This window comes from Cetorhinus maximus, chromosome 3, assembly GCF_964194155.1.
Source record: "Cetorhinus maximus chromosome 3, sCetMax3.hap1.1, whole genome shotgun sequence".
Classification (NCBI taxonomy): Eukaryota; Metazoa; Chordata; class Chondrichthyes; order Lamniformes; family Cetorhinidae; genus Cetorhinus; species Cetorhinus maximus.
Window position 1 is genome coordinate 72597039 of NC_135881.1, and position 26654 is coordinate 72623692.

Consider the following 26654-nt stretch of genomic DNA (forward strand, 5'->3'; position numbering starts at 1 on the left):
AGTGAGGGTCTCACCTATCAGGGTGGTCTGCTGTGCAACTGCAAAACCTGGCACTGCAGAGGTGGGGGAGGTGTTGAACAATGAGGATATTGTGGAACGTGATACCTCCTCTGATGATGAGGACATGGAGGAGCCAGTTGAGCAGGCGATGGATGATGTGGGACCCCTTGGACCACAGGCAAGGTCAGTGAGGTATGTGCAAGGGAGGCTCAGGACACCCTAATTCAGAGCTGTTTCTGTGACCCTTTTGCCCTTTCCTTTAATCAGTCCTGCTGTGGCCCCACCCCACCACACCTTACCTTCATTTTGCACTCCATCACACTGTGCCAGGTGCAGAGCACAAGACCTCACAGGGCAAGAAAAATTAGAATGAGAAGCAGCAATGGAGAGTGAAAAGTTTATTGAGCTGAACAATAGAAATAAGACTTAATAGCCTTGTAATAGTATTGTAATTACCTGTGAACCCCAAGTATAGCTAGGTGCTCTTCCTAATTCTATGTGTGATCCTCCGAGGTACTCCCCTTGCACCTGCAGCCAAGATGGAGACAAGCTGCTGATCTTGCTGGCCTATGGTTGGGAAGGACCTTGGTGGTTGTCCTTTGGCTGCTTGAGGCCTGATGGGTCCTGGCATTCTGAGGGGCTTCTGCACAGATGCAGGACCTTCCTCTGTCACTGCAGCTACTTGAGGTGTCATACCAGCAGCAGCCACTGGCTCCCCAGTGCCATTCAATAGAGATGCCTGCCTCTGATTGGTTGGCAGCTCTCAATGGATGGGACTTCCACTCTAAGGGTCTTTGATCTCAGCAAAGGCCTCTGCTGTCCAGTTAAGTGCCTGAGTGGCATTTAATTCAGCAGGCCTTCCCCAAAGGACGCAACACGGAGTTCCCATGGCCCTCCAGCCAGAGGGCGAGAGCCCCTCACCTCCATTAAATCCAGCCCAAGATTACACCAAAGGCAGCTTGTACATCACCCTCAACCTGAAATTTGCTATAAAGTGAAGGTGCGTAAGGCAGGAACATATAGTCACACTGGATGGTTTCAAAGGCACTGCTGGCCATGACTTAAGTCGTGGCCATTCTAATAATCCGCAGCACTATCTCCTCCGAGAGGGTCAGCACATGCAGCAATTCCCGGGCTCCGTCAGTTTGCCACTGCTGCCATCTATTATGGCCACTTTATCCTGCAAAGATAGACAGTGAGGATGAGCAATGTGTTTGGGTGGTGTGCTGTGGAAGCAGTGATATCTTAGCGTGCAGCTTCCTGCATTGCTAAGGTGTGAGAGGTTGAGATGAGGCATATGAATGTGAGGTGAGTGAATGGTGTGTGATGAATGGTGCAACATGTGAGGTATTGGTGCAATTGGTAGGCACTGCATTCAGGTTCTCAATGCCAGACTGTTGGCATTTACTGTCATGGCCACCTGCTCACTCTGAGCTCATTGAGGGAAGAGAACTTCTCTCTGCCAGTCCACTTCCTGCACTAGCGACTCCAGTGCAGCATCAGAAAACCTAGGGGCCATACTCTCTTTCTTATTGTGTTATTATGGGTCCTTCCTGAAACTCATCCAGTATTGCCAAGTTATTTCCAGCCCTTGCTAAAGCCAGAATGCAAATCACCTTAAAGGGGTGCAGTCCAGCTTTAAGTAGTGCAGGCTAGTCTTGCATAAACTTAGGTTCCCTGCTGAGGTGAGCAGCCACTCAGCAGCACAATCAGTGCTGGACTGCAAGTCCCAATCATGGAAAGAGCTCGAAGCATTAAGTTTGCCTGCTGCATACCTGCATCATCTCCACTGGACATAGGCTAATCACACACTGTGATCCCCCAAATTTGAGGGCTATCCAATTTATCTCATTTGTACTTTTCAAAACAGGGACCTTTATGTTGTAAAATATTTTGTGTAAGTATGTAGAATCCTAATTATTATAAACTAAAGCAAAGTAGTTGTACAAACCTAGGAAGATTTATTTTTCATATAAAAATTTCACCCATAGACTTTTGGATATTGCTTCAGAAATCAAAAGAATAAAAAGAATTAAATAAGTCTGATTTCAATAATTAAATCACTTGAAAGAAGCACATAAATATTGGATCAGCTGCCATAAGACTAATTCGGCTAAACAAAACACCATTAGATCAGTGTAGGCTTGCACATTGCAACATGACAAATTACAGTGCATATTGCTGTAGCAAAATCAGCCCAACTGAGCTTTCACAGTCAAATTACATTTTTTTAGATTAATTTAGCTAAATTTTTCTCTTTAAGGAAATTATTGCTAGTTTAATTCTATAATTTAATTGCCCTTGGTAATGAAGCAATAAAGCCTAGCTGCCGTGTTACCTTGTGATATATGATGACAGGTTTGCAATGATTTAATTATTGAAATCAGACTTATTTAATTCTTGGAGTTTACGTAATATTAATTAAAGCTGATGGCAGTAAACCTGTGTTAATGTTGTCAAAAGGTAAAAGGTTAGCAATCTGACTTGATTCAACACATAGGAAAGTAATTAGCGCTTTCATTTACCTCATGAATAACAGCTAGCATTACATTTCATGCAAGTGGAATACAATGGCAAACAATTCAAATCTGGTGAAATATAAACCATAATTTTGATGTAGAAGTATGTATAAGTATCGCACACAAACAGGATTTTAACTATCTTTTGAAGGGAAAGCTCTTTCCAACAACAATGTGAATTTATATAACACTTTTAACTTGGGAAAATTTCTGAAGGCCCTTGAAGGTGTTTATTTGAACAAAAGGACAGGAATGAGAGTAATAGTGGGACTTGAATGGAGCAGAATATGCTCAGCAGAGTTTTGGATGAGCTGAAGTTTACAGAGCATGTAGGATTAGAGTCATCCAGGAGACAATTGGAACAGTCAAGTCTGGAGGTAAAGAAAGCATGGGTGAGTGCTTCAGCAGCATATAGGCTGAGGGAGGAGCAGAAATACGCAATGTTACAGAGGTCAAAGTTCTTGGTGATGAAGAATACATAGGATTGGAAACTCAGCTTGAGGTGGAAAATAATTCCAATGTTGTGAACATTCTGTTTCAATCTGCAACGTTCCTACCTGGCAACGGCTTCCTGCCATCTGAACTCCTGCTCTGCCTGCCTGCCAGGCCATCAGGATTGGGGAAAGTTTAACCCGAAAATGGAAATGAGGCCTGGTGCGATCTTAGCTTACCAGTTTAATATGGGAAGATATGGAATCAGTGGCAATAAAGTTTGCAATGGAGCCCTAAAGGCAATGACTTTGGGTTTTGCAATGTTTACCTGTAAGAAAATATGTCTTATTCAAAACTGGATTTTGGACAGGACAGAGGCGATGGAGGGCCAATAGAATATTAATTGAACTTATGAACTCGGCAACTCGCGCAGCTTGAGTTCCATTTTAATGGCACAGTGTATGCTGAAATAGATGGTGTTGCCATGAGATCCTCTTTAGGCCCAGCTCTCACAAACATCTTTGTTGGGTTCCAAGAGAATCGTGTCTTCGATGGAATTACACCTAAACTCCTATCACTCACATACTTCCAATATGTGGATGATATGTTTGCCATATTTAAATCCGCAGCTGCATGTAACAATTTCCTTACTTGTCTTGATGGGCTCCATCCTGCGCTCAAATTCATCTTTGAAATGGAGCAGCCAAATGAACTCCCCTTCCCTGACGTACTAATTGAGAAATCTGCCAGAATATTCTTTACTGCCTGCCAGGCAGTAAGGCTCAGTTGGGAGTCAGAGCCTCAATATGTAAATAAAAGTCAGAGAGATTTTAGCTCTGGTTTAATATGGGACCTGTCCCTTGCCCTGCCCCCTCCTCTGCCTCACATAAACCAATCCTGAACTGAGTTAAAATCAAGGCTAAGGAATCAGCTTCCATATTGCTGAGAAAAGAGATATATCTAAGCTTTATTGCTTCATTACCAAGGGCAATTAAATTATGGAATTAAACTAGCAATAATTCCCTTGAAGAGAAAAATTCAGCTAAATTCAGCTAAAAAAGTGTAATTTGACTGTGAAAGCTCAGTTGGGCTGATTTTGCTACAGCAATATGCACTGTAATTTGTCATGTTGCAATGTGCAAGCCTACACTGATCTAATGGTGTTTTGTTTGGCCGAATTAGTCTTATGGCAGCTGATCCAATATTTATGTGCTTCTTTCAAATGATTTAATTATTGAAATCGGACTTGTTCAATTCTTTTTATTCTTTTGGTATTGCACTCATCAAGACACTTCGCAAAAATACCAATATAAGGGGAAAACAACAAGTTATACTATGTGTGAAGAGAATGCTGATTGGTTAGCAAGTGGTGTTGCCATGGAGAATGCATCAGTGATGGTGACTGACAGACTGACAGTCTACTGCAAGCCTACCTTCACTGGTCAATATATAGGTTGAGATTCTTACAATTCCACATGCAAAGATTGGTCTTATTGGCAACCTTGTAAATAGGGCCCGAGCCATTTGCTCACCATGCAAGCTTGATGCTGAAGTAGGGCGCATCAAATGCATTCTGCAGGATAATGGCTACCCTGGTCAGATTATTTTGTGCTGTATATCATGCAAACCCATGAACAGGCCTAAGGCCGTCACTTGCGGCCCTGAAAAGTGCCCAATCTACCTCAGATTGGGCAAGTTATCTCAAAGATTTGAGCAATAGGTGAAGCTAGCTGTTTCTGTTTTACTTCATGCAGCAGCAACTTGAGTGGTATTTACCACTAACAGGATGCTGCGTCAAGCCAAGAAGACGTTCTGCTTATCACACAAATGAGTAATGTGGTATATGAATTTCAGTGCCAGTGTGATGCTAGGTATGTAGGCTGTACGTCCCAAAGACTGGTGGATTGTAACAAACAGCATTTCCCAGCCACTGTTCACAATGGGCAGGGTACAGACCGCACCCAACCAGCCCATGCTTGCAAAACTCAAAACACAGTGTCCAACATTAGAGGTGATTTCGTGAATGGACAACATTTGCTAAATAATCCTCAGCGTGCTAAGAATTACACTGACAACCAATTTAAGATTATCAGTTGGGCTCAGTGTGGTGAAGTTGCATGTACTGGAAGCTACATTTGTTAATACACAGGGCCCTGTTCTTTGCAGATAGAAAGAACAAGTACACACATTGTGCCTGTTTCAGCTAAACAAAATAAGTGACAGCCATTCACTGACTTATTCCTCAGGGCAATGCCTTGACCAATCAGGATGAAGCTACCTGGTTTAAATTTCAACAATGCTTGGCAGTTACCTGTCAGTCACCATCACTGGTGCATTCTCCATGGCAATGCCACTTGCCAACCAATCGGCACTCTCTTCACATAATGCATAACTTGTTGTTTTCCCCTTATATTGGCATTCTTGCTAGTGTCCTGATGAGTACAAGACGAAAAGCTTAGAGATGTCTCTTTTTTCAGCAATACAGAGGCTGATTCCTTAGCCTTGATCTAAACTCAGTTCACGATTGGTTTATGCGGGGCGGAGGAGGGGGCATGTAGGCAGAGCAAGGGACAGATTCTTGTGTTAAACTCAAGAGCTAAAATCTCTTTGGCTTTCATTTACACATTGAGGCTCTGACTCCCAACTGAGCCTTACTGCCTGGCAGGCAGTCAGGAGCAGGAGTTCGAAGGTAGGGAGCCACTGCCAGGCATCTGCAAGAGCAGTCCCTGGCAGTCAGGTATGTGATGATGGGGAGGGGTCCAATTTGATCCCGAACTGGACAAGGAGAAGCCCGAGCAAGGGAGCACACTTGCTCCTCCTGGCCCATGAAGTTCATTTTTCAACTAAATGTCTATCATACTGGGCCTGTTCTGGCATCTTGAACCAGCACCCAGCAGGTTTGTACTATTGGTGACCATTTCCATGCTCAGGACTCAGGTTAATATGATGTAATCTGAACCCATTTAGCCTATTTAGAGAGGATCATGTGACTTGTGACCTGTGTCCGTGCTGCCTGCAATTTAAAATCGTGCTGAGACAAAAGTGGGTAAGTTTTCCAACCCATTTAGCTTCCGCCCAACTAACTCTTTGGCAGGGAGTTACAATTGCTGGTTCTTGTCTTTGGATGATGTCATTGTCAGACAGCATGTGGGTGAGGAAGGTGTGGTGTAGGGGGAACGACCAAGGAGAGATCGTTGAGGGGCTCCAGGTGTAGTGGTGTGGAATTGAGAAGAGAATTGATTCCTGGAGATGCTCTGGTTAAGATTAATAATTTGGTATCAAATATGTCAGATAAATATCCTAGCAACATCACTGCCTAACTTCATGTTGTAGTCAATCCCTCAGAGTTTCTTTGTTGCAAAGCAGGCAAGTCATCACACTACCACAAGTAAGTACCAATATTATTGAAAATATTTCAGAAATATTACAGGAAAACAAGGAAATCAGCATTTCAAAGCTTTCAGAAATCCGGTGCTATGTTGTGGTACAGTATGCTCAAGACTAATACACCAGATATCAATCAGATTTGCGCGTTCTGGCATACTGTTTAGAACCTTACCCTGAGAGACAGTTCCACATTTTCTGTTCCCCACATCAGCATTGCAGGATCATATGCACCGATATTTTGGAAATAATGTCGATTGATCCCAAGCACTCCTCCAGATACAGCTGGACTCCTGAAAGAAGAACAGCCACAGAGAAGAATCATGCTTAATTAAAGTAATGAATTAAAGAAATGGCCAGTGACAACGTTCTTCTACATTTTGCAGGGGAGTATTATCAACCTTTAGGAGGTCAATGTTGCCTATTTGACTATTCAACATCCAGTTTCAGCATTAAACCAGGTACAACATAACCACATTCAGAGCAACTCTCCTTTTACTCTGTCCATTCAATGTGCCTTGGTCCCAGTTTTAGAATAGTTATTGCACCAGTAAACATGTTTACACTTTCCACATAAGTTATCCTTACTAACAATGGGAAATTGCAAATTAGAGGAAAGGTAAGGGTTAGTTAGCTTTGTGAGTTCAGTAGGAGCTGGATGGAGACAGTGATAACTTGTTTAGCTGTCCATGAAATTTTGGTACACTTACTTGTGCTGCAAGGATTATGGTTCCTCATGTAGGGAATAAACATTTGATAGATTCCGAATAAGTGAAACAGCAATTTACTTGTACTTCTTTCAATTTAGTACTGTATACATTGCTCACGATGTGGCCTCTTCTACTTTGAGGAAACAAAACGCGGACTGGGTGACCACTTTGTGGAACACCTCCATTCAGTCCACAAACATGACCCTGATCTTCCAGTTGCTTCCACTCCAACCTTTCTGTCATTGGCCTGCTACAATGTTCCAGTGATGTTCAATGCAAGCTTGAGGAACAGCATTTTATCTTAACCGGACATTTTACAGCCCTCTGGACAGTGAGTAGAACAGTTTCATATCATAACCGTGACCTGCATTTTGTTTTGTGTTTCTTTGTTGCCTTGATTTCTTTCTCTCCTATTTCCTTAACTTTTTGTTTAGACATTCACACCTCATCCAGATACATCTTTTCTTTTTCTATTGTCCCATCACCACTTTCTTTGACCATTGATCCTTTTTGACAATGGAACCTTTTTGACAATTAATCTCTACTGTCCTGCACACTATCATAGACCTTCCCTTGCATTCTTGTTCCCAACTTCCCCCTTTCACTTGCTCAAAGGAAATTACATTTCTAACTTTTCCCACTTCTGATGAAAGATCATCGACCTGAAATGTTAACTATATTATTCTCTCCAAAGATACTGCCAGGTCTGCTGAATATTTCTGCATTTTTTGATTTTTATTCCTGATTCTTGATCCCTTTTCCCTCGGCCCACCACCAAAAATAACATTGGAAACCACTGTCTCCAGGCTTTTTAAAAGATTCATTCATGGGATTTGACATTGCAGGCATGTCCAGCATTTATTGCCTATCCCTAATTGCCATTGAGAAGGTGCCTTCTGCATTCATGAGCCATTGAAGACCATGTGGTGTAGGTACACCCACAGTGTTGTTAGGGAGCAAGTTCCAGGATATTGACCCAGCGACAGTGAAGGAACAGCGATATATTTCCAAGTCAGGGTGGTGTGCTACTTGGAAGGGAACTTCCAGCTGGTGCTGTTCCCATGTATATGCTGCCCTTGTCCTTCTAGGTGGTAGAGGTCATGGGTTTGGGAGTTGCTGTTGAAGGAGGCTTGACAAGTTGCTGCAGTGCATCTTGTAGATGGTATGCATTGCAAACACAGTACGGTAGGGATGTAGAGTATGAATGCTTTCTAAGATGATGGCTGGGGTGCCGATCAAGGAAGTTGCTTTGTCCTGGATGGTGTCAAACCTTTTGAGTGTTGTTGAAGCTGCACTCATCCAGGCAAGTGGAAAGTATTCCATCACTTGTGCCTTGTAGATGGTGGACAGGCTTTGGGGAGTCAGGAGGTGAGTCATTCACTTACAGATGGGCTGCCCAGCTTCTGACTTGCTCTTGTAGCCACAATATTCAGTGATGGCATTGTCATTGAATGTCAAAAGGAGGTGGTTAATGTATGTGTTCTTAGAGCTGGTCATTGCCTGGCACTAGTGTGGTGCAAATTTTCTTGCCACTTATCGGTCCAACCCTGGGTACTTTCCCTGTGTGCATGCAGGCATGGCCTGCTTCAGTATCTGAGGAGTTACGAATGGGGCTGAACATTGTGCAATCATCAGTGAACATCCCCACTTCTGACCTTATGATGGAGGGCAGGTTATGCTGTCTTGACGTCAAGGACAGTCACTCTCACCTCACGTTTGGACTACAGCTCTTTTGTCCTTGCTTGGACCAAGGCTGCAACGAAGTCTCGAGCTGAGTGGTCCTGGCAGAAGTAAAACAGAGCATCAGTGAGCAGGTTATTGGTGAGAAAGTTCCACTTAACAGCACTGTCAATAACACCTTTCAACACTTTGCTGATAATCGAGGGTAGACTGATGGAGTGGTGATTGGCCCTTGATAATTGGATTTGTCCTGCTTTTTGTAGACAGGACATAACAGGGCAATTTTCCATTTTATAAGATAGATGCCAGTTTTGTAGCTGTACTGGAACAGCTTGGCTAGGACTGCATCTTCAGCACTGCAGCCATGATGTTGTCAGGGCCCATAGCCTTTTCTATACTCAACCATTTCTTGATATCACGTGAAGTGAATCAGGTTGGCTGGATGAAGACTGGCATTATTGATGGTGGTGAATTGTGCCAGAAGTGGAGATGTTCGCTGATTATTGCACAATGTTCAGCACCAGTCACAACTCCTCAGATACTGAAGCAGTCCATGTCCAAATGCAGCAAGATGTGGACAATATCCAGGCTTGGGCTAACAAGTGGCAAGTAATACTCATGCCACACTGTGGTAATCTGAGGTGTAATACAATTTAACAGACTGTGAGCAGATTCACCACGTGACTGCAAGACCCAATAGCTGTGTAGCACAGGCTACCACGTTAATTTTAGTCTAGAGTAGGGTCTAGCTGGAGAAGCACACATCGTGTTAATGCTCTGTTGCCTGTGTAAATAAATAGTATCTGCTTTATTTCATATTGGGCTCTGCATCTGCCGTACATTGTAATCGACTCACCTGCCAACATGTAAGTGCGCAACTGGTGCGCGAGCAAAGCAACCCATAGTTAAAAGATAACACACACAAGTGCCAGGCAATGACCATCTCCAACTAGAGAGTATCTAACCATCACCCCTTGACATCCTATGGCATTACCATCGCTGAATTCCCCACTATCAACATTGTAGGGGTTACCATTGACCAGAAACTAAAATGGACTAGCCATATAAATACTGTGGCTACAAGAGCAGGTCAGATGCTAGGAATCCCGGGTTGAGTAACTCACCTCCTGACTCCCCAAAGCCAGTCCACCACCAAGGCACAAGTCAGGAGTGTGATGGAATGCTCTCCACTTGCCTGGATGAGTGCAGCTCCAACAACCCTCAAGAAGCTTGACACCATCCAGGATAAAGTAGCCCACTTGATTGGCACCCCTTACACAAATATTCACTCCCTCCACCACCAGCGCGCAGTAGCAGCAGTGTGTACCATCTATAAGATTGGCTGCAGGAATTCACCAAGGCTCCTTAGACCGCACCTTCTAAACCCATGATCACCACTATCCAGAAGGACAAGGGCAGTGGACACGTGGTAACACAACCACCTGGAAGTTCCCCTCCAAGCCACTCACTACACTGACTTGAAAATATATCGCCGTTCCTTCACCGTGGCTGGGTCAAAATCCTGGAACTGCCTTCCTAACAGCACTGTGGGTGTACCTACACCACATTGACTGCAGCGGTTCAAGAAGGCAGCTCACCACCACCTTCTCAAGGGCAATTAGGGATGGGCAATAAATGCTGGCCTAGCCACCGCTGTCCACATCTCATGAATGAATTTTAAAAAAGGATGAGGACATGTTGACAGTGGTGTGGAGCAGGTGGGCATCAGAGATGGTTGTCACCACCTACCCCATGCAGGGTGCTCTGGATGATGGAAGCAGCTCCCCTCTGTGAGTGACCATGGCATCTGATGAGGCTGCGATGACTGGGCAGATGCCAGCCCTGGCACTGGCCACTCCCTCTCAGGCAATGCCATCACAGGCCCCACTGGCCAGAGGACGACCGCCAAAGTCAACAAGGCCAACAAGACAGCAGAGTCAGCAGGCTGCCTCCAATGCCAATGCCAGCGAGGGGAGGTGGTGGGGGGCGTGGGGGGTGCACCAAGATGCAGCACTCGGAAACATAAGTTTAAGGCACCATGAGCACAAGAGGGACTGGTCACAGGTGATCATCTGTTCTGTAATGTTTTGTCTATGTTTACTGGTCTGGGAATGAAGACCAGAGAAGTTTATGTTAATTTGTTTGGATTGTGAAAATGACATAAATATTGTTTTTGTCTTAATGACCCGAGTTTGGTGCAGGGCACGCCAGTATGTAATGCTGGGCATGAGTGGCTCTAAACTTTATTGCACAGGCACTGAGTGGACTTTGGGTTCAAATGAAAGGATACCCGGGATGGAGGCGGCAGCCCTGGCATGAGATGGAAGCAGATCTTTAGCAGCCTAGCTGAAGGAGCGTTGGATCAAGGCGTCCCTGGTGTCCCTGCCTCCCTGAAGGATACAGAGGTCTGCCTACACAACCTCAGCATTCTCCTCACCGTGCTCCTCTTTCTAACTCACTACTGGATTCATCCTCTGTGGCCTGTGCAGCTGCCTCAAGATCCTCATCCTCCAGTGGGTCCCCCCTTGCCAGTGCCAGATTGTGGAGAGTGCAGCGTGCAACCACTATCAGTGACACCCACTCTGGGGGGGATTGCAGTGCGCCCCCTGAACAGTCCAGGCCTCGAAAGCGCATCTTCAGAAGACCTATGGTCCTCTCTACCACCCCACTTGTGGAGACATGACTCCTATTCTCCTGTTCTGCCTCTGTTCTTGGGTGGAGGAGAGGCGTCATTAGATACCTTTTCAGCAGATAGTCTTTGTCTCATAGCAGCCATCCATCCAGTCAAGCTGGAGCACTGAATAACCTCAACACCTGGGAGTGTCTCAGAATATAAGCATCACGGGAGCTGCCAGGGTACCTTACACAGACTTGCAGAATCTGCATCCTGTGGTCACACACTATCTGGATGTTCATCGAGTGGAATCCCTTCCTGTTGATGAAGGCACCCGGCTGACCCACTGGTGCTTTTTTGGCCCCGTGTGCAGTTGATTGCACCCTGCACGCCGGGGAAACCAGCAATCGCCACAAACCCTCTGGTTTACTTATGTACGGAAATGAATAAATGTCATGACCTGCCTGAACAGTTTGATGCAAATGTGGACAGCTGATTGGGATACTCCACACAGATCCCCCACTGACCCCTGGAAAGAGCCGGAGGCATAGAAGTTGAGGGCCACTATGACCTTCAGAGCTATTGACATGGGGTGTCCATCCACACAGTTGGAGCAGGTCTCAGGGCCTATCATCTGACAGATGGAGGTCACGGTCTCCCTTGAGAGGCAGAGCCTCCTTCGGCATTACACCTCAGACACACTGAGGTAGCTGCATCACCGCCTGTAAATCCTGGCAGCAGAATAGTGGCATCTTCTAAGGCCCCTTCCGCCTTGGACTTCCTGTTGGCCCTGCGCCCCTTGTGCCTCAGCTTCTACCCCCACAGGTCGCTCCCCTGGAAGTTGCATTGGGGCACCTGGTCTCCTCCCCCTTCTTCCCCTCTCTTCCTCCTCAGAGGAGGTGCCTCCAGCAAAGACCACAATCCTCATTACCAGGATAAGGGAAGGCTGTCTGATACCTGGAAGGTTCCACACGGTCAAAATCCTCCAGGGGCCTTGGAGACACCGATGAGTCTTGAAATGAAGCCTAGAAATGCTAAGAATGAAGCTCAGAACAGAGATGAAGCTGTCAAGTTCAAATAAGTAACCAGCAGCAAACTATCTCCCAAACACCGCACTACTCACACTGGCAATGCTGCTGACCCTCTTTATCCCGCTCTTGGGTGAGGTTTTGCTGCCCGCCTGCCCTTGCGACAAGCGCGAAATCGCAATGGCAACAGAAAATCTGGATCAATTGCCTTTTCAAAGCCCTTAAGTGGTCTGACACCCATGCACGCCTGCCGACCTGAAGATTGCATGCGTGCGGGATGATTTTGGGATGCTCGCCTGACATCTTCTCGCGCTATTTTATACCCAATCAGGTCAGGCGCACGCCTGTCTGCGAGGCACAAAATTCTGCACTATGGATTGTTGCAGGAAGAGAAAACTAAGGAAAGTAATGAGTTCTACAGCTATGAGATCCTGGAAGAGATGCCATGGAGATGCATTTTTTTCATTCATTCACGGGATGTGGGCTTCGCTGGCTGGGCCAGCATTTATTCTCCATCCCTAGTTGCCCTTGAGAAGGTGGTGGTGAGCTGCCTTCTTGAACCGCTGCAGTCCCTGTGGTGTAGGTACATGCACAGTGCTGTTAGGAAGGGAGTTCCAGGATTTTGACCCAGCGACAGTGAAGGAATGGCGATATACTTCCAAGTCAGGATGGTGAGTGACTTGGAGGGGAACTTGCACATGGTGGTGTTCCAATCTATCTGCTGCCCTTGTCCTCCTAGGTGGTGGTGGTTGTGGGTTTGGAAGGTGCTGTCTAAGCAGCCTTGGCAAATTCCTGCAGTGCATCTTGTAGATGGTACACGCTGCTGCCACTGTGTGTCGGTGGTGGAGGGAGTGAATGTTTGTGGATGTGGTGCTAATCAAGCGGGCTGCTTTGTCCTGGATGGTGTCCAGCTTCTTCAGTATTATAGGAGCTGCACTCATCCAGGCAAGTGGGGAGTATTCCATCACATTCCTGACAGATGGTGGACAGGCTTTGGGGAGTCAGGAGGTGAGTTACTCGTCGTACAATTGCTAACCTCTGACCTGCTCTTGTAGCCACAGTATTTATATGGCTAGTCCAGTTCAGTTTCTGATCAATGGTAACTTCCAGGATGTTGATAGTTGGGATTCAGTGATGGTAATGCCATTGAACATCAAGGGGTGATGGTTGGATTCTCTCTTGTTGGAGATGGTCATTTCCTGACACTTGTGTGGCGCGAATGTTGCTTGTCACTTGTCAGCCCAAGCCTGTCCAGCTCTTGCTACATTTGGACATGGACTGCTTCAGTATCTGAGGAGTTGCGAATGGTGCTGAACATTGTGCAATCATCAGCGAGCATCCCCACTTCTGACCTTATGATGGAAAGAAGGTCATTAATGAAGCAGCTGAAGATGATTGGGCCGAGGACACTACCCTGAGGAACTCCTGCAGTGATGTCCTGGAGCTGAGATGACTGACCTCCAACAACCGCCACCAGCTTTCTTTGTGCTAGGTATGACTCCAACCAGTGGAGAGTTTTTCCCCTGATTCCCATTGACTCCAGTTTTGCTAGGACTCCTTGATGCCACATTCGGTCAAATGCTGCCTTGATGTCAAGGGCAGTGACTCTCACCTCACCTCGGGAGTTCAGCTCTTTTGTCCATGTTTGAACCAAGGCTTTAATGAGGTCAGTAGCTGAGTGCCCTTGGCGGAACCCAAACTGGGCATCAGTGAGCAGGTTATTGCTAAGCAAGTGCCGCTTGATAGCACTGTTGATGACCCCTTACATCACTTTACTGATGATCGAGTGTAGACTGACGGGGCGGTAATTGGCCGGGTTGGATTTATCCTGCTTTTCGTGTACAGACCATACCTGGGCAATTTTCCACACAGCCAGGTAGATGACAGTGTTGTAGCTGTACTGGAACAGCTTGGCTAAGGACATGGCAAGTTCTGGAGCACAAGTCTTTAGTGCTATTGCCGGAATGTTGTCAGGGCCCATAACCTTTGCAGTATCCAGAGCCTTCAGCCATTTCTTGATATCATGTAGAGTGAATCGAGTTGGTTGAAGACTGGCATCTTTAATGCTGGGACCTCCGGAGGAGGCTGAGATGCATCATCCACTCGGCATTACTGGCTGAAGATTGTTGCAAATGCTTCAGCCTTATCTTTTGCACTGCTGTGCTGGGCTCTTCCATCATTGAAGATGGGGATATTTGTGGAGCCTCCTCCTCCAGTGAGCTGTTTAATTGTCCACCACCAATCACGACTGAATGTGGTAGGACTGCAGAGCTTAGATCTGATCCGTTGGTTGTGGGTTCGCTTAGCTCTGTCAATCACTTGCTGCTTATGCTGCTTTGCACACAAGTAGTCCTGTGCTATAGCTTCACCAGGTTGACACCTCATTTTTAGGTATGCCTAGTGCTGCTCCTGGCATGCCCTCCTGCACCCTTCATTGAACCAGGGTTAATCCCCTGGCTTGATCGTAATGGTAGAGTGGGGGATATGCTGGGCCATGAGGTTACAGATTGTGTTCAAGTACAATTCTGCTGCTGCTGATGGCCTACAGTGCCTCATGGATGCCCAGTTTTGAGTTGCTGGATCTGTTCGAAATCTATCCCATTTAGCACAGTGGTAGTGCCACACAACATGGTGGAGGGTATCCTCAATGTGAAAGCGGGACTTTGTCTCCACAAGGACTGTGCGGTGGTTACTTCTACCGATACTGTCATGGACAGATGCATCTGCGGCAGGCACGTTGGTGAGGATGAGGTCAAGTATGTTTTTCCCTCTTGTTGGTTCCCTCACCACCTGCCGCAGACCCAGTCTAGCAGCTATGTCATTTAGGACCCAGCCAGCTTGGTCAGTAGTGGTGCTACTGAGCCACTCTTGGCGGTTGACTTTGAAGTCCCCCACCCAGAGAACATTCTGCACCCTTGCCACCCTCAGTGCTTCCTCCAAGTGATGTTGAACATGGAGGAGCACTGATTCATTAGCTGAGGGAGGGTGGTACGTGGTAATCAGCAGGAGATTTCCTTGCCCATGTTTGACCTGATGCCGTGAGACTTCATGGGGTCCGGAGTCGATGTTGAGGACTCACAGGGCAACTCCCTTCTGACTGTATACCACTGTGCTGCCACCTCTGCTAGGTCTGTCCTGCCGATGGGACAGGACATGATGGTGGTGTGTGGGGCATTATCTATAAGGTATGATTCCGTGAGGATGACTATGTCAGGCTGTTGGTTGACTAGTCTGTGAGATAGCTCTCCCAATTGTGGCACTAGCCCCAAGATATTAGTGAGGAGGACTTTTCAGGGTTGGCTGCGATTGCCGTTGTCATTTCCGGTGCCTAGGTTGATGCCGGGTGGTCCATCCAGTTTCATTCCCTTTTTGTGTCTTTGTAGCGGTTTGTTACAACTGATTGGCTTGCTGGGCCATTTCAGAGGGCATTTAAGAGTGGGTCTGGAGTCACATGTAGGCAAGGACGACAGATTTCCTTTCCTAAAGAACATTAGCATTAAGAGATGCCATGACAAGTCTTGATTTTAAAGTGGTGAAGATACAAGAAAAGGTAGTGTATTATATTTCAGGTGGAGAATAAATAATAGAGGAAAGATCAGAGGAAGAAAGAGTGACAATTCCTATTGTGAATTATTAGATATTTACCAATGTTATATGAAGCAAAGTTTTTACGAAGAAATTAATGGAGAGTTTCATTCTGAGTAGTTTTAAAGAAGCTTTATGCTGCATAGTTTAACAACCTGCCTGCATTGTTGCTCACAGAACACAATCCAAACAAATATCAATAGAGTCATGATGAGTAAATCAGACTTCAGTCTCATTCCACAGTGCAGCATCCGGAATGGTAGTTGGAACCTGAACAGATTCCCTCACAGATAAAATGTTTTAATTAAACAGTATATAGGAAAGCTGCTTATGTGTTTATATTCAGACGAGACAATAAAATAAAAAAAATGTCCTTCAAGATTAATTCATTTTAAAGCTTTGAAAAGTCTGAAATTCAATGACCCAATTGAAATTATGAATCCAAAATGGAACCATTTTTAAAATTTGTTTTCCAATTTTCTTCACTACTTTTCTAAAGATGCTCACTCTTGCCGGGAGATAGGTACATTGATACATACAGTAGTACTTTGCCCTGTAGCCACAGTAATCCTATGATATTCCACTATGGGAGGTATCATAGCCAAGTCTGATCCTCTCCTCATTTGGCATCCATACAAATCCACTTTGCAGTAAGAATAATTGATTGAAAATGAGATCAGTAACCCCACTGGTGCTCCACTTAATGAAGGCAATGTGAAGCCAGCAATAGTGTCATGCTGCTGTCGTTGCTGAAGTCAACAAGTTCCTCGCTAAATTGAGATCAAACTATGGACCTTCCAGGTCTGTGTAGCTCAGTTCCATACCAGATTTGTGCATTGTCCCACTAAGCCACTCAAAAAGCTCCATAATTAAATTAAAAATAGAAAAATTATTTCCCATTAATTTACAGCACTTAATATTTATACTTCTGTATACTTTTTCCTTTGCTTTTCAGCTGCATTAGGCTTGATTGATAGTAACTAAATTCTTCCTTCTGCATAATTTTTGCCTTTTGGATTTTAAATATAATCAAACAGGCAGTTAAGTAGACATTTGTCCTATCACCTACTGTATCGGGCTGGTGGGAGACTTTCGCCATTTCTGCTCATATTCTGGTATTGGTTCCCAATGAAAGTCCAGCTTCCAGTTGAAAACTCCTCGCTGTGGATCAACTGAGTGATAATATTGAAATGTCTTCCAGTCAATAACATCAATTATGGGAGAAACAACACGAGTTCTGGAATGGAAAATAAAGGGTTATGAAACTTATCTTCACTTTCTTTTCAATGGGATTTGATTTTATAAGATCTGACCTTAACTACTCCTCCATAAATTTATTAGCACTGCTCTTCTGCTTGCATTTCACTTCAGCAAGAAGCATTCACAAGTTCAAACTTATAAAGTTAAAGCACTTGCCAGTATAATTAGTCAATCTGTGATCTAATTAGTCAGTCTGATTGAGAATGCCTTCACGAGAAGCGCATGATGAAGCATCAACAAATTACTCCCTTGAGCACCATTGAAGAACTCTTCGCTCTTGTTTGAGTGCACACAACTGCTTAGGATGCTGCAAAGGATCAGAAAAATCAAGTGGCTGAAACACTAGCAGAGACTCTAATTAAATAGCAATAACAGAAACTTTAATCCTCTGGTTGAGTACTAAATTAAGTAAGCCCGGCCTTAACACTATACAAGAGTGTTAAGGATATGGAAATCAATCTGTCCTCAATTATCCATTCAGCCTTTGCTACTCTGAGTGGTTGAGGGCAGTTAATAAATTAAAATACCTCAAGGCATCCTTTAGACATTCTCAATCATGACTGACTAATTAGATATAGGTGTTATTTTTAATTGCCCTGAGAGGCACAAAAGGTCATCTTTACCCAATTAAAAATGTCCAATCTTCCAAAGGACTAAACTATTTAACAGCCACAGTGGAGCTGGGGCTTGAAGAATGGATTGTGAGTGTGAGAGGAACTGGTAACTGATAATGATGTAACGGATGTCTGAGGCTCTGGATGGTCTTGCCTGAAGGGATAGGGCATTACTCTCAAACAGTGTCTGTCTCAGAATACCTCTAATAAAAAAAACATTACAAATTAAAATTAAAATTTAAAAGATAAAGCCAAAAAGGTAGAATACAAAACTTAGTTGGCAATCAATCAAACTGTTTTCAACTGTTCAATCTTTTGCAGTTGAACATGAGATGGTAAAATAAGGACATTACAAATGAGTGACAAAAGGAGTTTTTGTTATAGTTTTCCCTTTGGGTGCCTGTTTTCAAACAGTAAGAACAGGTTTTTTTCCATTCACGAGATGTTGGCTCCGCTGGCTGGGCCAGCATTAATTGCCCATTTCTAGTTGCCCTTGAGAAGGTGGTGGTGAGCTACCTTCTTGAACCGCTGCAGTCCACGTGGCATAGTTATATTCTTTATTTGTTGTTTTTAGACTAAAAAAAACTAACATTAATATTTTTGTACCAATTGTGAGGTTTGTTTTCCTTTTTGAGTATATTATTGTTGTGTGGCTGCTTGAAAACACATTTCCGCTCTTCAAAATTGTATATTCTTTATTCTGCAATTTATCTTTCATATCAATTTGTTGAGCATTTTAACACTCATGAGTAGAATGGGTTAATTAGAGATAATTAGGAGAATAATGTAGGAAACATTAAACCTTTAGTGATAAACTTATTTTTATATGGTGACACACATTGGGAATTTGGGAACGAAGGTCAGCAGGCCCACCAGATTTCCTATGCGTTAATTTAATGTTATGAAGCTTTGTGCTAGGAGTCTGATCTCAAAATATTATGGAATATGATAACATCAGGATTTCAACAATTCACACCTGGAGCTCTAATTTTAAATGTTGGTTTGTTCCCAAATCACCCAAAATATTCAAGTTTATCATATTCACAGATACTATGAAAGTCAACAGAATATATTGTATGGTATATACTCAGGTCTTAAAGTTGTAGTTTTAGTACAAAAACAGTTGTCTACTGATGGAACAACTGCATGCACATGGCTCAATCTTAAAGAATCATAGAAATTACTGTAGTAAAAGAGGCTATTTCTCTGCCCTTTTCACACACATTGCCTATTCTTCACTGTGAAACATTTACCCAATTTTTAAAAAACAATGTTATAGTCTTTGCTTCAATAGCCATTTATGATAAATCATTCCATGCTCAAATAACTCTCTAAAACTTCTAACTTCTTGGTTTATTGTTCCAGTGATAATCTGGATTCTACACCATTTTTACAAATTTGTCAACAATCTTTTACTATCCACTCTGGCAAAACCTTTAATTTATAAAACCTCCATTAGTTTCCCCTGTTTAATTATCCGTGTTCCAGTAATTAAAAAAATTAATTTTGCTCCTCATAGCTATGACCTCTCACTTTTGCTACCATTCTAATAAATCTTAACTTTAATTTCTTCATGGATCCAATGCTCTTCCTACAATAAAGTGCCCAGAATTGCATGCAGTAACATTTCTGTGGCCTAACTAATGTTTTGTACAAATGCAATGTTGCTTCTTCAGTTTTATATTCTATATCTTTAGGTGGTAAACCTAAACCTCTCTTTATCTTTTATATGGAGTTTTCCACTTGAACTTCACCTTTAAAGATACATTAGGGAAGCAGGGAGCTGAAATATTTTTAAACCAGAAACATTTTTGCCAACCAGGTTTCGTTGTGAGCTTGAGCGCAGTACTGTTTGGGTGGCCATTTGGCCAATCCTCTGGGTGGTCAGGCTTCTGGCCCTCCAAATTCTTGCATCCCCTCGTGTGAGGCAATGCCAGCAGCAGGCCCTGTCATGGCTGCCATTTCCCCTTGATGCTCCTGCTCTAGCAGGCAGCTGCCACCTCCTCGCGGTGCTCTACCACTAATTGTGCGCTGAGCTTACCCCCTGCCCAAGTAGGGCATTAATATTTGAAGATAGCATTGCACGAGCGATACAGACTTGGTGTGGGTTCAGGACCCAGACGTTATCTAGCTTCAGGTTCCCCAATTGATTTGAAAATTGAGCCTCAGATCACAGGGTCTCTGTCCGGCCTTCTCAAGCCTGCAACTTCACTTGTGTTGCCATACAGCCAGATCCCTACGCAAGATGCTGCCAGGCTAAATCTGACATATTCACTGCCCAAATTAGCTGGGTTCTCTCATCCCACAGAAATGAGCTCATCCCACTAGATGAGCTTTATCTTCTCTTTTTCTCCATCAATTTTCAATGTAAAATTAACAGATTTCTTATATATCCTACTTAGCCAGAACCAGACCTAGCGCTGCATGTTTCTTTGTTGCACATACAACATCCTGATTAGGAAACAGTTTTGGATGTGTTCAAAGAAGTCTACCACACTTTTTCCACAATATTTGGCTCATCCCAATCTACTTTAAGATAATTAAAGTCTCTTATTATTACAATTCTGTTACAACCACCCTAGATTGCCTATACATCTTGTTCCTGATTTCCCTCCCAAAATAAGTTGTTCCACTGTACTATTTTGCAAGCTTCTTAGCTCATTCTGAATGAAATTCTCATCCCTCAGAAAATACTATAGCAATGATTGAAATTGGAACACAACTTCTGCATCTTTTAGATAAATGCAGAATTTCGAAATTCAGAAAAATGCTGACATAAGTTGATTTGTGGTGATAGCCTTGGCCACAACTTCAAATAACTAATGAAGTTAAATACACAATTAGAACAATTATATTGATATTTGAAAGACAAATGTAACTGTAATGGTCCTTGAAGTACCAAATATATTGACATGGTATGGCATATCGAGTGGTTTAATGTCGAAACTCAGTTTTTAATTACCTTACTGTATCTATCTCTGTTGAAAAGAAAACTGTTGCTATAGCAACTGTCAATGACGTAAGATCTGTAAATTATTTTCTTCTTTTCCACCTTCTGAGTATTGGAGAGGATATATATATGAACAAATGAATCAAGTTACCAATGTTATTAATAGTTAGATCAGCTCAAGGAACCAGCATAGCTTTTCACACTGGTCTTGCATCTTTGCCTCCTCCAGTTGTGTCATAAATAAGTGGTGCAGATGTAGTAAGTCCATGGTTACAAAGAATGTTATTGTTGGACAAAGCCTAGCCTTCCCACCAAAGAACCCTCTCAGACACAAGGCTGGAATGAAATCCAATCAACATTGTTTCTGTTTCTTGAGGTATCCATGACAACTTAGGAAGAATCTCAACAGCCAAGTATGTCTTCTGAAATAAATATGCCATTCCTGGAATGCCAGCAACAGCTATCAGAACATGCCTAATTCAACTACAGGACAATCCAAATTATTAAGGAAAATTTCTTGCAACAAACAAGCTCCCAAACAATTCATTGCTGATGGGAATAATTCCACCCATTGGTAAACGAGACAAAATTATCCTCCAAGTTTATAATTTCACTCTAATGCATATCAATGGAAAATTATCCATATTAATTCATTAGAAATGTTTTTGAAAACAAACTTCCTGCCCTATTTGACATGAAAGTCAGGGGCTGGGATTTTCCGCTCCCTCCCGGCAGCGGTTGTCATGGTGGGCGGGAGCCGAAAATATCGCGTGAAGCCAAAAAAATCGGTTTTACGTCAGCATAAAGCCAGTTCGCAATTGTGCACTGCAGTCTTCAATGGCGGGCCATGTTTCTCACTGCAACACATCGGGAATGTCATTTCGACACATTTGCATCTCATTATAAGGACTGCTGGCCGGAATCACCACCCCCCCACGGTGGATCATCAGGGCGTGCAATTAGAACGACGTGTTTCACAACGGAATATAAGCAACGTGTACCTGGCGACCTGCTCTTCGATTGTGACTTTGAGGTTCATTCGCCTAGCTTGCATCACGCAGCGCTCAAGGCAATCAGTGCCAGGCTTCGCAGGCAGCATCACATCACTTTCAGGGGGTTGTCACAGACAAGTCTCTGCCGACCAGACCAGCGGTAAGGCAGGGCTGTCCTTTAATGTGCTGAGAAAAGCTTCAATGGGGAAGGGGGAAACTGGCCTGAGGCATGGGAAGGAGCTGCAGTGCAAGGGCTCCACTGGGGGTAAGAGTTGAGAAGGTTGCATTCAGGCACATAACTGGGGATGGAGGGGACGATGGGGTGGTGTCCTCAGCGCCAGGGTGGGGAGAGAATATGTTATAGAATGATATAAGCCACTTGGGGCCAGATGGGAGGATTGCTGAGTGAAGAAGCGCCTCAGTTTACATTGTTGAGCTTGCAAAGACTGTCCTTGCCCCAGTCCAGGGAGGGCATCTTGTCCAGTCTCAGTCATGCCCAGCGTGTTGTGTGCAGGGTGTTATCGCAACATCAGGTACCTCGGTCCATGGGGTTTCTGGCATCATACTGGGTCGCAGATGGCATACTCAATCAGGGGAGGCTTCTGCAGTCTATAGATGGGGAAAAGGCATTTTAGGGGCTTCCAAAGGTGTCAGGGGGCCGGAGGTGGGGGGGGGGGGGGGGGGGCGGGGGTGGTGGCGGCAGGTGTATGTTTAACTGTGCAAATGGCCTCAAGATGGTGAGGGGTGAGGTCCACATCCACCTCAAAATGTTCAGAGGCTAACAAACAGATATCCACCACATTCACAATGGGATCAAGAAATACAGGGGGAGGATTGAGAGGTCTCGGAGGGAGGGAAGCCTGAACATTAAGCTTCTCCAGGACAATGGAAAGGGGTTTCCACACTCAATTCGGGAGGGTCCGAGCTGGTCTGGCAGTGAGTGCTCAGCACCACCATCTTTCAACCTGCAGTAATGGTGCAGCAATGAGGAGATACTCTGCTGGTGATGGCTCCGAATGGATTGGAGGACAGGTGTATGCACTGGGGGGCCGATTAAAGGGGCACCTAACCGAACTGTGCATTCCGAAATGAGGAGAGAGGAACAGCTGAGACATGGTAGGAGTCTTTCAATGACAATGCAGGGAATCAGGAAAGTGAAGCTATGATGCACATTCATGTGAAACTAATCCCGCAAAATGGCACTAATCGATCTCCTTGTATTAACCCTTTGTTCACAGCGTGGAAATTCCCCAGAGTGATAATGAACTCCAGAGCAATTGGGCGACTGGACAAGATTCAGATGTGTCTTAGAATCATGGCGCTGGACGGTTCACAGAGGAGAAGCCTCAGGCTCCCCTCAAATAATCTCATTTCCTGACCAGACAGTTTCCCTCATGTTTATTCCAAAGAGTCTAGTATTAGAGTGCAATGAATGAGGATCCCAGTGCCTGGGCTGCAAGCAGCACATCCAAGCACCAGGCCAAAGCAATGTCACAGCAGTCGGTCATGTAAGGAAGAGCGATGGGAGGGCAGAGCACCTTGAAACTCATCCTGCGGTGACCAGGATTTCAGGGGCGAGTAGTTGTCAAAACAGGAACAAAGCCCTTGAACCCACATTCACTGACGAGTCATTGACAGAAATAGGACCATTGGAGGCTAATGCGACTCTTGCCTGTTTCTCATTGATACTGCAGGTAGGAGACCAGCAAGAAGATGGAGCCTGGATTTATTGCCGCCTGCATAATCACATACAGGCAGGGGAGAAGGAGGAGAAAATTGTGATAGAGGTGCCTTGCTCACCAAAGGGAGGAGCAAAACCCTCAAGACCAAGGGGCAGCAGGGCCCCCTCCGGACGCACAGGATGAGGCTCACAGAAACATTGTGCGTAGGCAGCTCGCAAGACCGAGGATGTACAGAACTCACATGTTTTACCCGCAGATGAGTGAAAGACAGTGTCACTGACACCTCTGCATGTCCAGGGATCTGGTGACTCACATTTGCCACATTCTCCAGGAATTGGCGCCACCGGGACTGGGAGGGCATCCATTGCCAGTGGCTCCGAGAGTTACAAACGCACTGAACTTTTACGCCAGTGGCTCCTTCCAGGGCTCCACTGGGACCTCTATGGGATCTCTCAAGCATCCACGCACAAATGCATACATGAGATCACAGACGCCCTTTTAACCAAGGCCCACAATAATGTCAACTTTGACAGAGATTAAGCTAACCAAGTCGCCAGAGCACTGGGCTTTGCTGCTATTTCCAGATTCCCACAGGTGCAGGGTGTCATCGGCTGCGCTCATGTGTCTATAAAAGCTCCCTGGCAACAGGCACTCCAATACATAAACCGGAAAGGCTGCCGCTTGCTCAATATGCAGCTGGTCAGCGAACATAAGAAACTGATCATGAGGGTTTGCGCCAGATACTCAGGAAGCGTCCACGACTCATACGTCGAGTAGATCACAGACCCTGGACAGCTTCAAGGGACTACACAGGATCCAGGATTGGCTCCTCAGTGACAAAAGGCACCCGCAAAGGGCATGGCTGATGATGCCCATGCGGCAGCCACAGAGTCCTGCAGAGAGAAGGTACAATGAAGCTTATGCTGCTACCCAAACATTGGTGGAGCACACCATAAGGATTTTGAAGATGCGATTCCAATGGCCGGACAGAGCTGACGGGAGCACTGCAGTACACTCCCCAGAGGGTCTCACAGAACATTGTGGCTTGTTGCGCACTACACAACCTGGCACTGCAAAGGCAGGAGAACTTGCCAGATAGTGACATGGAGGAGCTGCACCAATAAGGACATCGAAGGGGATGAGGGCTTGGAGCATGAGGGAGTCAAGGCTGCAGGGAAGAGGCCAAAGCATGGGCCAGACAAGGCAGGTGTGCATATGGGACGCTCATTGTCACCAGGTTCCACCAGGAGGATGAGGGGTTGCAGTGAGTACCCTTTTGGACGAGTGCCCTCCATCATGGGCCAACATTAACACCAATGTTGCTATTCTTCTCATTTCAACCACACATTCAATATGAGAGTGAATAGCTACACATCAGGCTCACATTGTCCTGATCCTCTGAACGATGATGAAGCCCCGGAAGAATGTGTTCTTGCTGAGATAAGGTGCTAACTGGAGGAGGGAGTCCTGGCATCAGATGTCAGAAGGTGCTGCCTCTTCAAGCGTCTCTCCAGCATCCCAGTTGCAGTAGCAGCCTACAAGAGCCAGGAGCTGTTCCACTATCCTCAGTGGGCTCGTAGCTGTCTGCCTTCAATCTGACAAAGCTCCTCAAGAAGATCCATCTCCAGCAATGGGATAACGCATTCTGTGTAACGTCGATGGTGAAACTGCTAAGTGACACTTGGGCCAAGGCAGCAGGGCATATTCTGCCGGTGTGAATCCATTCAGAGACTCAATCCTCTATGCCACCTCCTTCTCTAACACATTAATATCCAGCACTCTCAGTTAGGGGTGCTGACCTTTTATCCTCACCTTACTATGCACCTGGACCACCTGAGGATGACGACATTCAACCACTTGCGAGCCAGACATTAAAATGCCTTCTCTTTAAGACACACATTGTGCCCTCATGTCCAGCCCTGGCCCTTGCCAACTCCAAAATGCTCAGACACCATGAACCCCTTAAGGTCACGAGTCATTGCTAATAAAGAGCAGACCTCAGCTTCAGTGCATCCTCGCTCCTATCCCATTGCTCCCCTCAACATTGTCTGAAGCTATGATGTGCATTTCCAGAGCCTGCTCAAAGGCTCTATCAACTTCCAAGAATCACCATCTGCAATTATCACCACTCGTCTCGGTGAGTGTTTCGGTGATGGGACGCCCGGCGCTGAATCCCAACATTGTGACCAGAACCTTGTGACTGTAATCCTACAACCTGGTACCTTTTTTAAAATTCATTCATGGGATGTGGATATCGCTGGCCAGCCCAGCATTTATTGCCCATCCCTACCTTGAGAAGGTGGTGGTGAGCTGCCTTCTTGAACCGCTGAAGTCTATGTGGTGTAGGTACACCCACAGTGCTGTTAGGAAGGGAGCTCCAGGATTTTAACCCAGTGACAGTGAAGGAACAGTGATATATTTCCAAGTCAGTATGGTGAGTGGCTTGGAGGGAAGCTTCCAGGCGGTGGTGTTCCCATGTGCCTGCTGCTCTTGTCCTTCTAGTTGGTAGTGGTTGTGGTTTCAAAGGTGCTGTCTAAGGAGACTTGGTGAGTTCCTGCAGTGCACCTTGTAGATGGTACACACTGCTGCCACTGTTCGCCGGTAGTGGAGGGAGTGAATGTTGAATGTGGTGGATGGGGTGCCTATCAAGGTTTAAAATGGCAGTGCTGGAGTCAAATCAGCTTTACATGCTGACTGACATCACAATCTGTCTACTCTCCATACTACTGGAGCACACCCATTAATGTCCACACTAATGTCCTCACTAAAATAGTGTCCAATGTGAACCAAACTATAAACGTGGATGCTATTTCTGGCATCGGGTCTTAAAATGAGACAGAAAAGGAAGGCTAATGATAAATGTAAGGTACATAATACACCAGAGAACCAAAGCAGAATATAAAAGCTACTGAGGAGATCTAAAGAAGGGAATAAGAGGGGAAAAGAGAGAATATAAGAATAGATTAGCTGATAACATAAAAGGGAATGATGGGCTGCTGCCTCACAGCTCCAGGGACCCAGGTTCAATCCTGTATCTCAGGTGTCTGTCTGTGTGGAGTTTGCATGTTCTTCCATGTCTGTGTGGGCTCCTGGTGCTTTGGTTTCCTCCCACCATCCAAAGATGTGCTGGTTAGGTGGATTGGCTACAGTAAATTGTCCCCTTATGTATGTGTGCTTTGTGATGGACTGGTGTCCTGTCCTGGG

At 45.0% G+C, this 26654-nt stretch overlaps 1 protein-coding gene across 2 annotated transcripts in view; it reads right to left on the minus strand.

Moving 5' to 3' along the window:
• Positions 1-26654, minus strand: part of LOC144678721 (polypeptide N-acetylgalactosaminyltransferase 15-like) — a 94102-nt gene that overhangs the window by 38967 nt on the left and 28481 nt on the right. For both annotated transcript variants that reach the window (XM_078538556.1, XM_078538555.1), the window contains exons 4-5: positions 17022-17189; positions 6511-6628 (exon numbers count right to left, since the gene is read on the minus strand). In XM_078538556.1, the coding sequence (XP_078394682.1) occupies positions 6511-6628; positions 17022-17189 (286 nt within the window). The remainder of the gene's footprint in view (positions 1-6510; positions 6629-17021; positions 17190-26654) is intronic.